We start from the raw sequence: 13,088 nt of genomic DNA, 5'->3' as shown, positions 1-13,088 counted from the left end.
GAGTAAAAAATATAATGATTAATTATTTTTCATGTATATACAATTTTCATATTATATATAATAATCTAAAATATTATTTCTAAATGCAATTTAGTATACAATACAACTATAGCTTTGTTTGGTTTGCACGTCCACATCCACGTCCACGCAATTGCGTTTTCAGTTTTTTATTTTTATTTTTTATTTTTTATATTTAACCAACGCCTATTGCACTGTTCATGGGACAGGAACAGTGCAACAGACATATGAACAGTAACCAAAGCTCAAACAGTAACTTTTTTATTATTTTCAGTTTTCAGTTTTCAATAAAATAAGCGGTATCCAAACGCACATTATATTGTACAATAGTCTAAAAAAATATTTGATAATTCTGGAATATCAGTGGGTTGAAAATCTTCGGACTTCGACAATCTTGAGAGTTAAATCCTGTAAAACCAAATTCAATCAGAGAAAAGACCAGTGGAGGCCGGCCTATGGTCCTCCAATGATGAAGTTAGTGGGTTGGAATAGAGAGGAAAAAATTTCTAAGTGTTTATTCTTCTCTTCTCAAAAGAAAAAGTCTGAATCCCCTTACCTCTATGCAGAATCGTGTTTATATAGTGTATGGAACGGTTATTTGCTTTGATAACCGTTCCTATTGTCGGGGAATTCACCAAAATCGGAGGTAACTTCCATAACTCCCATGGAAGTTACTTTATCCAAACCGGTGCCTTATTACGAGCAATGGAGGTTTTGATTTATAGGTAAGGTTCAAGTCATGAATGCTTGGCTCGTCCGTCCCTAACTTGAGGTGGACGTCCCTTAGCATAATCATGCTTGCCTCGTTCGTCCTTTGGGATGGACGAGGCCTCGTCCGTCCTTATCCAGTTTATGACGGACGAGGTAAGTTGGCTGTGCCCATGCTTCTCTCTTTTTCCTGTAGACGAGCCATATGGACAATTTTTTTAAGGTAGTATTTTATAGCATCATCAGTTGCCCCCTTGTCCATGGGTCGTCGTGAGACAAATAAGACATGTGTTAGCAGCAACTTGGTGTGCCACGTGTCAAGAATTTGTTGGTGGAAAAATCTCGTCGATTGATCTAACCGAAGAGCATGCCACGTGTCTCTTGATGATTCGGTTATGTCGCTTCAGATGCCTAAGTTTATTCCCTATAAATAGTGGAATACCTCCGGTACCCTCTTCATTTCTGAAATTTCTTCCCTTGTCCTTCCTCGTCCTAGATATTTGTCTAGAAGCTTCTCGCGTCTATAGCCTTCCTTCGTCCTAGATCCAGGTATTTCTCTTTTTCTCATCCTTAGTTTTCCTGTTAAGATGGTAGACATTGTACTTTCCTTGTCTAGTGATAGTATAGATAAGGCTATAGACGAGTATAATGAAGAGAGTAGTTATGATAGTTGCAGTAGTAATAGTGACAGTAGTAAGGGGAATATCACGGACGAGGAGTATGTTTCTGGCGTCCCTGGGCTTCCTATGGAAGTTATACAGGAACAGCTTAGGAAGGCCTCAGGGTCTCAAGCTGGTACTTCGTCCACTGCCCCTCGTTCTGGTCCTCTAGACGAGGAGGAGGTCACTGTGTATAGTTGTGCCATAGATATCCCTTCCAGGACGGATGAGCAGAGACTAAAAAACCTTAGGGAGTGGTACCAAATCCCAGACGAGTTTAACCCTAGGTTGCCTGTCCGAGGAGAATGATGTTGCAACCCTCACTTCGGGATTGGCGTTTATGAGGCTTACCTCTTGGGGGGTTTAAGATTCCCTTTAAACACCTTTACTAGGGAGTTGTTAATTAGGTTAGGTTTAGGAATATGCCAATTCAACCCAAATGCATGGAGACTCATCGACTCAATGCAAGTTTTGTGGGGTGAAGTATTTGGAAAGGACCGTCCTCTTATTGTGGACGAGTTCCTTTATTGTTACAAACCTTCAGAGATACATCAATCCCCTGGCTTCCACCAATTTACAGCCAGGGGTAAAGATTGTAGGTTGATCAAGTCCTTGGCCTCGTATGACAGAAAATGGAAGACGAAATTTTTCTTCATCTCCGGCTTCTGGGCTGGGAATCCTGTAGACGTTGGCCAGGACTCGTTTGGCCGTTATACTGGGGACCTAGGAAACCTTCGTCCTGAGGGTAAGTTGTTCCCCTTTTTCCCTTCATTTTTCTCTTTATATTTTTTTATATCAATGATCAATTAACAGGAGTGTTTGTTTCTTTTCAGCTGTTGAACGACCGTCCTTAAGCAAATTTTTCCGTGACCGCATCCACAGAGCTCGTCTTCACGTGGATAGGGACTTCCACTCTTTGGTCTCGCTTAGACGTCTTGCCAAGTGGGGGTTGGGTCCTAATCCATCCGACGAAGCAATTGCACACGAGGTCACTGTTAGAAGAAGTAAGTCTTAAGTTCCTAACGTCTTTACACATTGCTTGCTTTGTTTTAACTCTAAAGGTGTTCTTACCACTCTTTTTTTATTTATTTATTTTTTTTTTTTTATAGGAATGGCTACAATGAAAGGGAACAAAGGGAAAGACGTGGCTGCTGAGGGGGATTGTCCTAAGGGCGATGCTCGAACTCGTCCTACGACTGGGGAGAAAAGGAAAACATTGTCAAAGAACCTGGATTTGGGGAATCTCCCCAGTCGACGAGGCAAAAAGGCCAAGCCCACCTCGTCCCAGGTGATCAAGCCTACCCCTCCCTCGTCTCAACAGCCAGTGCATGTAGTTGATGTGGACTCGTCCACTCCAATCAAGACCACTCCATCTCAGACCACTCCGTCCAAGACTGTGTCAACCTCGTCTCAGCCTTCCAGGACGGCCCCCTCCAATATTATTGAGAATGAGGACTTGGCTTGGGAACGTTTTAAGAAGGCTGTGACCGAGGAAGACATAAATGCTTGCTATGATATGTCTCTAAAAGATTTTGAACACTCTGGTGTTCATGATCTTTTTAAGGTAATACTAATATCTCGTCTTAAGCAATGATTCGTTTTCCTTCCTCGTCTTTCTTTGTTTTGTTTTGTTTTTTTTTTTTTTAACTTGTTTCTTTTATACAGGGCATTTCAAAGTTTATAGCTGCGTCTAGGCAAGCGACGGGGTTGGACAAGACGAGGATCATGCTAGAGATGAGGGTCCAGGAGCTGAAGGCTGAGGCGAGGCAATGGGCTGAGGTGGCTGCCAAGACTACAGACGAGGTTAAAGAGTTGAAGACATTGGTTGAGGAGCTACGAGCCAGTGCTGCAGGGAAGGACGCTCGTCTTGAGGCCCTGCAAAAGGAGAATGACGAGTATGGCACACTTCTTTCCAATGCGAAGGAAGACGCAGTGGCCGAGTTTAAATCGTCCAAGCAGTATACTGAAGTTTTGGACACTAATTACGCAGTAGGGTTTGAGGATTTCAGAAGTGAAGCTGTGGAAAGGTTCCCTGACATTGACTTCAGTTCCATTCTTCTCAACCTGAATGCTGCTGCCACTAGTTCTCTCGTCCAAACTGGCTCCGACGACGTCAATGTTGAAGACGACGCTACAACCTTGCCCCCTCAAGACGCCCCCAATATTTCTCCCTCGACTTGAAAGAGTTTTTTTTTTTTTAAGTATCTCTACTTGGTCCATTTTGTGACCTTTATGTAATTTTAGTACATTTGCCTCGTCCAAGGTTTTAGGACGAGGTTTTAAACAGTTATCCTAGTTTATTTTGCAAGGATTTTTCTTATCGTTAGATATGCTCTCTTGACTTAATATTATTCTCTTGTGCCTTATGTATGGACGAGTTTTATTTATTTTGCTTACTTGACTTCGTCCATCTTTTATATGTATTTGTCTACCATTTTCATTAGAATTTCAAATGTAGTTCATCCATGTGAAATGGTAACGACCAACATTACTGGTCTAAAGACCTGTTAAAAAATGATAAGAACCAGCCTGCCTTGTTCATGGACTTGGCTGATTTTTATACCAAGGCTTTCATTGTACTCGTCCATAGATTGGATTGTTTTAACAAAAGCCTTAATAGGATTGAAATATAGCCAGACGTTTTCTTTCGTCCATGGCTTAATATGTACTTGTCTATGCCTTCTTGCCCATGAATTAGACGGTGCTTTACCTCGTCTCTGGTATGGACGAGTGTGTTTGGGACTTAGGCTTTACCTCGTCCCTGGTATGGACGAGTGTGTTTGGGACTTAGGCTTTGCTTCATCCTCTGATTTGGACGAGCATGCCTTAATGCTTTTCCCTTAGGAAAGCTTGTCATTGTATCCCTGCATTCAGAGAATTGTCTCATGTTTTTTTATTTTTATTTATTTTTATTTTATTTTTTTTTATTTTCAAACTTTTCAAGGGTAAACTTCAAACGAATGTAGTTTGGGAATCAGTGAATTACACAACATTATGTACATTCCACGAATACCATTCATATCATAAGTATTGTTCAAAGACGAGGCAGGCAGAGGCCAATGCCTTTATTTAAACATAAACTATAATGTCGTCCACAAATTTAACATAATAAAGCCACACCAAATAACATAATAATAAAGTTTTCAATTGCTGAGCTCCCCCAGGCTGTTATTCTACTGGTAATATTTCCTCAAGTGCTCCACATTTCAAGGATGCTCCAACTTCCTCCCATCAAGAGCTTCTAAGTAATAGGATCCTTGCCTTTTACAGTTGACGACTCTGTAGGGACCTTCCCAATTTGGTCCCAACTTTCCATGAGCTGGGTTCTTTGTTGCTAAGAAAACCCTTTTTAGGACGAGGTCCCTTATGTTGAATCGCCTTGGCTTTACCATTGCATCATACCGCCTAGCCATAAGATTTTTATACCTTGCCATCCTTTGCTCAGCGTCCGTCCTTGCCTCGTCTATCAAATTGAGGTTCAGACGTAGTTGTTCCTCATTAGCTTCGTCCTGGTAGGTCGTCACCCTATGATTGGCCACGTGCACTTCCGCGGGTATAACTGCTTCAGTTCCATATGCTAGCTTAAAAGGAGTTTCTCCCGTAGGAGTTCTCACTGTCGTTCTATATGCCCATAGAACACTTGGAAGCTCATCTGGCCATATTCCCTTAGCCCCTTCAAGCCGAGTCTTGATTATTTTCAACAAGGATCGGTTTGCAACTTCTGCCTGGCCATTAGCTTGCGGGTGGGCTGGTGAGGAGTAGTGATTTTGAATTCCAAAGTATATGCAAAAATCTCTGAAAATTGCATTGTCAAATTGCCGTTCGTTGTCCGATACCGGCACCCTAGGTACTCCAAATCTGCACACAATATTTTTCCACACGAAGTTTTTGACATTCTGCTGTATGATGTTGGCCAAAGGTTCTGCTTCTACCCACTTGGTAAAATAATCAATACCAACCACAAGAAATTTCATTTGCCTTGTACCTAGTGGAAATGGACCTAGAATATCCAGTCCCCATTGCACAAAAGGCCACGGGGCCGTCATTGGAGTCAAATACTCTGATGGTTGCCTGTGGACGTTGCTAAACCTTTGGCATTGATCGCAGACTTTGACGTATGCCTTAGCGTCAGCTTGCATATTTGGCCAATAATATCCCGCACGGACGACTTTGTGGACGAGCGACCTGGCGCCAGAGTGATTGCCACATGCTCCCTTATGAATTTCTCTCAGTATGTAGTTTGCTTCATCTGGGGTCAAACATCTGAGATAAGGCTGGGAAAAACCTCTTCGGTAGAGAATCTCGTCCATAAGAACATACCTGGCTGCCCTTGCCCTCAGCTTTCTAGTTTCGTCTTTTTCTTCCGGGAGTCGTCCGTCTTTTAAGTACGACACAATTGGAACCATCCAATTCACTCTATTTTCCACTTGTTGTACTTCTGGGATGTCTATACTCGGCATATACTGAATTTCATCAAACTTGTCTACGGCTTCGCTCGATGAGGCTTCTTTCGCCAAGGCATCAGCTTCCATGTTCTCCTCCCTCGGGATTTGAACGAAACTAACTTCTTCAAACTTCTTTACAAGGCGCGTCACTCTGTTTAGATACTTCCTCATTCGTTCTTCTTTGGCTTCAAACATTCCATTCACTTGGCCCATGATCAATTGAGAATCTCCCAAGACGAGGAGTGACTTCGCTTCTACAGATTTGGCCAATTCCAGTCCTTTAAGAAGAGCTTCGTACTCGACTTCATTATTAGTTGTCTGGTACTGCAAATGAACTTTGTGCTTTAATTTGTCTCCCTCTGGAGATTGCAACACCACACCTATTCCGCCTGCGTATAGTGTAGACGAGCCATCCACATGGACGATCCACTTGTTGTTTGCACTTCACCATCATCATCACAACTTAATGTAAATTCAGCAATGAAATCTGCCAGAGCTTGAGCTTTTATGGCATGCCTTGGCTGGTATTTTATGTCAAACTCACTGAGCTCGACGGCCCATTGGATCAAACGTCCTGCAGCCTCTAACTTATTTATTGCCTTCTTGAGTGGGTGATCTGTCATGACGCTAATAACATGAGCTTGAAAATAATGCCTTAGTTTTCTAGAAGCCGTTATCAACGCAAAAGCCAATTTCTCCATTAACGGGTACCATCCTTCTGCTCCCCTCAATGCTTTGCTAGTATAGTACACAGATCTTTGCACCTTGTTCTCTTCCCTCACCAGTGCCGAACTCATAGCATGTGGAGTGACTGTCAAATATAAGTACAATCCTTCTCCAGGCACAGACGGGCTCAATAACGGGGCTTTGGTGAGATATATCTTCAAATCTTCAAAAGCTTTCTGACACTCATCGGTCTATTCAAATGCTTTTTTAAGAATCTTGAAAAATGGCAAACATTTGTCAGTAGCTTTAGAAACAAACCTGTTGAGGGCGGCAACTCGTCTGGTGAGAGACTGAACTTCTTTAACATTGCTCGGAGGCTTCATATCCAATATTGCTTGAATTTTGTCAGGGTTTGCTTCAATTCCTCTATAGGAAACCATAAATCCTAAGAACTTCCCTGATGATACTCCGAAGGCACACTTGCTAGGGTTCAACTTCATATGATACTGCCTCAGCGTGTCAAACGTTTCTTGCAAGTAGACCAAATGCCTCTCCTCGTCCTGAGTTTTTACCAACATATCATCTATGTATACTTCCAAATTCCTCCCGATCTGCGGACGAAACATGTGATTGACCAGACGTTGGTATGTCGCCCCAGCATTCTTTAAACCGAAAGGCATTACTTCATAACAAAACAGTCCCTGACTAGTGATAAAGGACGTCTTCTCTTGGTCCACTTCATCCATCCTGATTTGATTGTAACCAGAGAAAGCATCAAGGAAACTAAGCAACTTGTGACCTGCGGTAGAATCTACCAATTGATCAGTACACGGCAACGGGTAACTGTCCTTGGGACAAGCCTTATTTAAGTCAGTGAAATCGATGCACATTCTCCATTTGCCGTTCGCCTTCTTGACCATGACCACGTTGACTAACCAGCCAGGATAGTACACCTCTCGAATAAATTTCGCTGCAATTAACTTCTGAACTTCCTCCTTAGCAGCATTGTCTCTCTCCGGGGCAAACACCCTCTTTTTTTGTCGCACTGGTTTGGAGGACGGGCATATACTCAAACGGTGGGTAATGACACTAGGATCTATACCCGGCATGTCTTCGTGACTCCATGCGAACACATCTTTGTTTCTTTTCAAAAAACAAATGAGATCTTTCTTGATTTTCGCTTCCAGATCTACTCCAACCCTAGTACACCTCTCGGGGTTATCATCATCTAAAGGAATATCTTCCAACGCTTCAACGGGTTCTGCCACAACTTTCTTTTCTTCGATATTCATTACTTGAACTCGCTCGTCCGCAGCCAACATGGCTAAATAACACTCTCTTGCTGCTAATTGGTCTCCCTGTACTTGGCCTACCCCATGTTCCGTTGGGAACTTGACTGACAAGTGGTAAGTAGACGTAACTGCCTTCCACCTATTTAAGGTTGGCCTCCCTATTATTGCATTGTAGGAGGACGAACAATCAACTACAAGGAAGTTTACCTCCTTGGTAACTTGCTGCGGGTATGCCCCTACTGTCACTGGTAATGAAATACTACCCAAAGGTTGCACCTTCATTCCACCAAAACCTACTAGGGGGGAGCTCGCTGGACGGAGCAAGTCTCGTCCTAACCTCATCTGCTGAAAGGCTGGATAGTACAAGATATCAGCAGAACTCCCATTGTCTATCAACACCCTTCTAGTCTTGTAGTCCGCAATAAGGAGGGTGATGACAATAGCATCGTCATGAGGGTGATGGACTCTCTCTGCATCCTCGTCTGTGAAGGTGATCACCTGCTCGTCCGTAGTCCCCGCGCTCGGTGATCATCCAGAGAGCTGAACGCTCTGCACTGCTTTCAAGTATGCTTTCTTAGACTAAGACGACTGCCCTGCAGAACTTCCCCCCAGAATGATTCTTATTTCTCCGAGTGGTGGCCGTGACGATTCTTCTACCTTGGCTTTCAGTTTCTCGTCTTTGTGTTCTCGTCCAAGGAAATTTTTCAGCTTACCTTGTCTAATGAGATTTTCAATCTGCTGCTTCAGATCGAAGCACTCGTCCGTATCGTGCCCGTGATCTCTATGAAAGCGACAATACTTATTTCTATTGCGCTTATTGGGATCTCCTTTCATCTTCTCTGGCCACTTTAAAGAAGGCTCGTCTTTGATTTGCATGAGGACTTGCTCGAGTGGCACGTTCAAATGAATGTATTGCTGGTTCCTTGCTGACGGACCTGCCCTCTTCTCTCGGTCTTTCTTATCCTCCGTTCGTCCCTTCTTTGGACGAGGACCCTATTTGGAATGACGAGCAGGATTTGTTTCCATTCTCTCAGCCCTCTTCCTCTTCTTAGCTATAATCGCGTCTTCTGCATTCATGAAGTTTTGGGCTGAATGGACTAGTTCTGCCATGGACTGAGGTTCCTTCTCATAAAGTTTATGTATAAACAAGTCAGAATTGACCCCATTATGAAAAGCTGCCAACAGTAGCTTGTCATCTACCTCATCCACAGTCGGGGCTTCCCTATTGAAACGTGTGATGAAGGAGCACAAGCTTTCATTTTCCCCCTGTTCTATCGTTAACAGACTGGAAGTAGATCGTCTATGACGCTGACCCCCTATGAAGTTATTAACAAACAACTTACTTAACTCTCCAAAAGAACTTACCGAATTCGGGGGTAACTTACTAAACCATACTCTAGCCGGACCCTTGAGAGTGGTAGGGAAGGCTCTACACATTATTTCATTTGGAACTCCTTGAAGATGCATAGTGGTCTTGAAGGTGGCAATATGATCAAAAGGATCTCGATTCCCATCGTATGAATCTAAAGAAGGCATTTTAAACTTCGGTGGTAGGGGATGGCCATTAATGGAAGCCGTAAATGGAGAGTCAGTTCTATGAACTAAATCTTCTACTGGGTTCGCCCTCCTCATATTCTCCTTCATTTCGTCCATGACCTTCTTCATCTGATCCATCTCTTTCTTCAAGTCAGATGCCCTTCGCGAAGTGGTATTCCTTGACTGACTCCCATGCTGAAAGTTCTCTCTGCCCTCTTGACTCTGAGTTTTCCCTTCTTCTTCATGCTCTTGATGCGTCTGCCTTCTTAAATTAACCTCTCTCCGTAAATACTGATTCTGGCGAGTTAACTCCGCCATCGTAGCTGCCATAGAGTGCATATGTTGGACAGACGGGGCCTGCATGTCCGGTGCAGATTGGCGATCGCGGTGAGGATTACTCGATGCGTCTCTACTCTGTTGAGGGCCTGGGCTAGTTGCCCTTGATCTAGTCCGAACCATTCCAACCCTTTCACGAGGGAAAGAAATCGTAGAACTAAACACGTTCAAGAGCGACAAACACGTTTCCCACAAACGGCGGCAACTGATAATTCTGGAATATCAGTGGGTTGAAAATCTTCGGACTTCGACAATCTTGAGAGTTAAATCCTGTAAAACCAAATTCAATCAGAGAAAAGACCGGTGGAGGCCGGCCTATGGTCCTCCGATGATGAAGTTAGTGGGTTGGAATAGAGAGGAAAAATTTTCTAAGTGTTTATTCTTTTCTTCTCAAAAGAAAAAGTCTGAATCCCCTTACCTCTATGCAGAATCGTGTTTATATAGTGTATGAAACGGTTATTTGCTCTGATAACCGTTCCTATTGTCGGGGAATTCACCAAAATCAGAGGTAACTTCCATAACTCCCATGGAAGTTACTTTATCCGAACCGGTGCCTTATTACGAGCAATGGAGGTTTTGATTTATAGGTAAGGTTCAAGTCATGAATGCTTGGCTCGTCCGTCCCTAACTTGAGGTGGACGTCCCTTAGCATAATCATGCTTGCCTCGTCCGTCCCGAAGGACGGACGAGGCCTCGTCCGTCCTTATCTAGTTTATGACGGACGAGGTAAGTTGGCTGTGCCCATGCTTCTCCCTTTTTCCTGTAGACGAGCCATATGAACAATTTTTTAAGGTGGTATTTTATAGCATCATCAATATTAATAGTTTAAAGATCCGTAAGACAACAGTCATTGAATGCATAAATAAATATAATTAAATAAGTAATCATACATTTTTGTCAAATTAATAATTATTTATTATATTTATATGTAATATCAATTAAATAAAGATATATGATAAAGAAGAACAGTAGCACACCAAGGAGTAGGACTGGGAGTAAATATGAAACAAAGAAAAAAAATAGTAATTGATATAAGCTTTTGCTTTTGAAATATATGACTTTTTATTTTTTAACCATACAAGTGGCCATTCTCTAGGAATTGGAGCAAGTATTAAATAACATTTTGGAATTGGAAATCTATAGAGCACTCATCAAACTACTTCATTAGATTGAAAGAAAACATAGAAGGGAGAAAGAGGTAATGAGAAAAAAAAATCGCAGATATAGATACAAATCGGTTGGTTGCACATGTAGTGTAATTTTTTGCTCTATTTTGTGCTAAAAGTGGGGTAATTTTTTGATAATGAAGAAGAAAAGTGCAAGGAAAAACAATTTTATTTCACGGCCCGTGGCAAAGTAAGTTAGAGTCCAGATAGAAGGTTTATTTAATTATTTTTTTTAATGAATGAGCAATTTTACGAGTAGAGTTACTGGCACAATACTTTCACAACAAAATTTAGGTGGCAAGTTATTAAGGATATGTAAAAAAGTAATGTCAATTGTGGATCTAAATAAAAACCAATTAAAACTTATCACTTAACCTTTATTATAAAATTATTTTGAAAATAATATTGTGAAAGTAGCACTTAGATGATCGTATTTAAACTTATTTCAATTGGGATTAAACAAAATTTAGAGTTAGAGGGTTCAAGTTTTTATTTTAAGGGTTAAAAAAAATTATATATAATTTTTGTTTTAATGAACCCCTGGGCTGGCTGTAGAGCCGCTCATGGCTGCCACTTCTCAAATGAGGGGAAAAAAAAGAATCTTCCAGTACAAATATTCATAAGGTTTGCACTTTCTCTATCTCATAAAATGAGAAGAAAGCTATGATTATATTATGAAGGCAATATTTAATTCACGTCCATTTTTTAAATATAAATGTTAAGTCTCTTCTCAATATTATATGACCAAAACATACATAAGAGAAATTGAGGTAGGAAAGTATAAGCTGTTAGTTAGTCCTTGCATGCTGGTTTAGTCCTATCTCAAAAAAAGAAAAAAAAGAAGAAGACATTTTCCCTCACACTTTTAAAGTAGCACATACAAATATATGCATATAATTGAGGATGGGAAAAATGATAATGTGGACAAACAGTATAGCCATTTTGGAATTATCTCAAAAGCGCACTAGTTTGAGTAAAGGTGCCACAAACTTTTTCCAAGTAACCGGCCTTGGTATTTGTCCAAAGGTGAAATCATGTAAAGCTATGATGAGATTAAGGGAGTTTTAGTTGCATAATCATCAGGATTAAGAAAGATTGTAATGAGAAATGACTCTAAGCATAGGATAAAGCAAATGAACGAGGCATAATAATTGAGGCAGGAAAGAGAGAAATGTTATATTTACAACATTTTCATGACACTTTCACAACAAACTATTTGCACCAACACCAAATCATAGGCGGTGAATTGTTATTGGTTCCAATTCGAATTCACAACTTAAATTACTTTTTTTATCTACCCATAATAATTAATAGCAACTAGCCACTTAAAATTTGTTGTGTAAGTGTAGGGAATAACAATCAATAACAATTTTGCCCAAAGGTGAAATCATGTAAAGCTATGATGAGATTAGGGGAGTTTTAGTTGCATTATCATCAGGATTAAGAAATATTGTAATGAGAAATGACTCTGAACATAGGATAAAGAAAATGAATGAGGCATTATGATTGAGGTAGGAAATGTTAGTATTTACATTAGTCGGCAAAAATGGGTTTTTGCCCATTTCGTCCAAAAGATGTAGCAAAGTTTCCCTATTCTGAAACTATCTAGTAAAATACCCCTGTTTTGAAACTTGATTTTACATTGAAACTCATTTTTTTAAAAATCAAGTTTCAAAATAGGGACATTTTGCTACATCTTTTGGGCAAAATGGACAAATGTCTATTTTGGCCTACATTAGTCTAGCTCTAGCCCAAAGATATTTCAAGTAAAATGGAAAGTCAGATTTTAAAATGACATTTATTAAAGAGTAGGTAAACCAAATCCTACAGAACCAAGTTGCTCACAATGCAAACAATATTGTTAACATCTTCACACTCATCATAATACTTGTGTTAAGAGCACCAATCAGTGTTAAACAGGAGATTTCAAGGGCATGAAATGAAAATCAAAATGTATGCAGTCGGTGTGGAGCAACTTTACTTCTATGCTTGGCTGATAATCATAAACAACGTGATTCTGACAAGGCAAGGGACGATATTGAGACTTGAGAGTGCATGTTACGAAGCCGTCAAACAAGTCACATTGATGCTTTGAATTATACGAATGAGACATTTAACAACTACAGATTTATGAAAAGGACCTTTAAAGTGTAAAAAAAGCTTGGAAGGTAAATGAAACAAATCAGATGTTGTGAACAAAAATTTTAGGTTTCGAATCCTGCCGCCAAATATCAATCGTTATATTGATATAATAATAAAAAT

The 13,088-nt window shown here is 40.8% G+C and overlaps 1 protein-coding gene across 1 annotated transcript; it reads right to left on the bottom strand.

Annotated features, from left to right (window-relative positions):
• Positions 1-8,781: 8,781 nt before the first annotated feature.
• On the bottom strand, positions 8,782-9,642 carry LOC136061760 (uncharacterized). The gene has a single exon (XM_065760151.1). It carries the CDS (start codon positions 9,640-9,642, stop codon positions 8,782-8,784), a length of 861 nt encoding a protein of 286 aa, XP_065616223.1.
• Positions 9,643-13,088: the final 3,446 nt, after the last annotated feature.

Source organism: Quercus suber, unplaced genomic scaffold (assembly GCF_002906115.3).
Source record: "Quercus suber isolate HL8 unplaced genomic scaffold, Cork oak 2.0 scaffold_1, whole genome shotgun sequence".
NCBI classification, from domain to species: Eukaryota; Viridiplantae; Streptophyta; class Magnoliopsida; order Fagales; family Fagaceae; genus Quercus; species Quercus suber.
Note: the sequence above shows the minus strand (reverse complement) of the source record. Positions and strands in the feature narration are given on the sequence as shown.

What these genes read in the sequence shown, in the direction of transcription:
- LOC136061760 (XM_065760151.1), bottom strand. Translation starts at nt 9,642, where the DNA reads ATGGCGGAGTTAACTCGCCAGAATCAGTATTTACGGAGAGAGGTTAAT.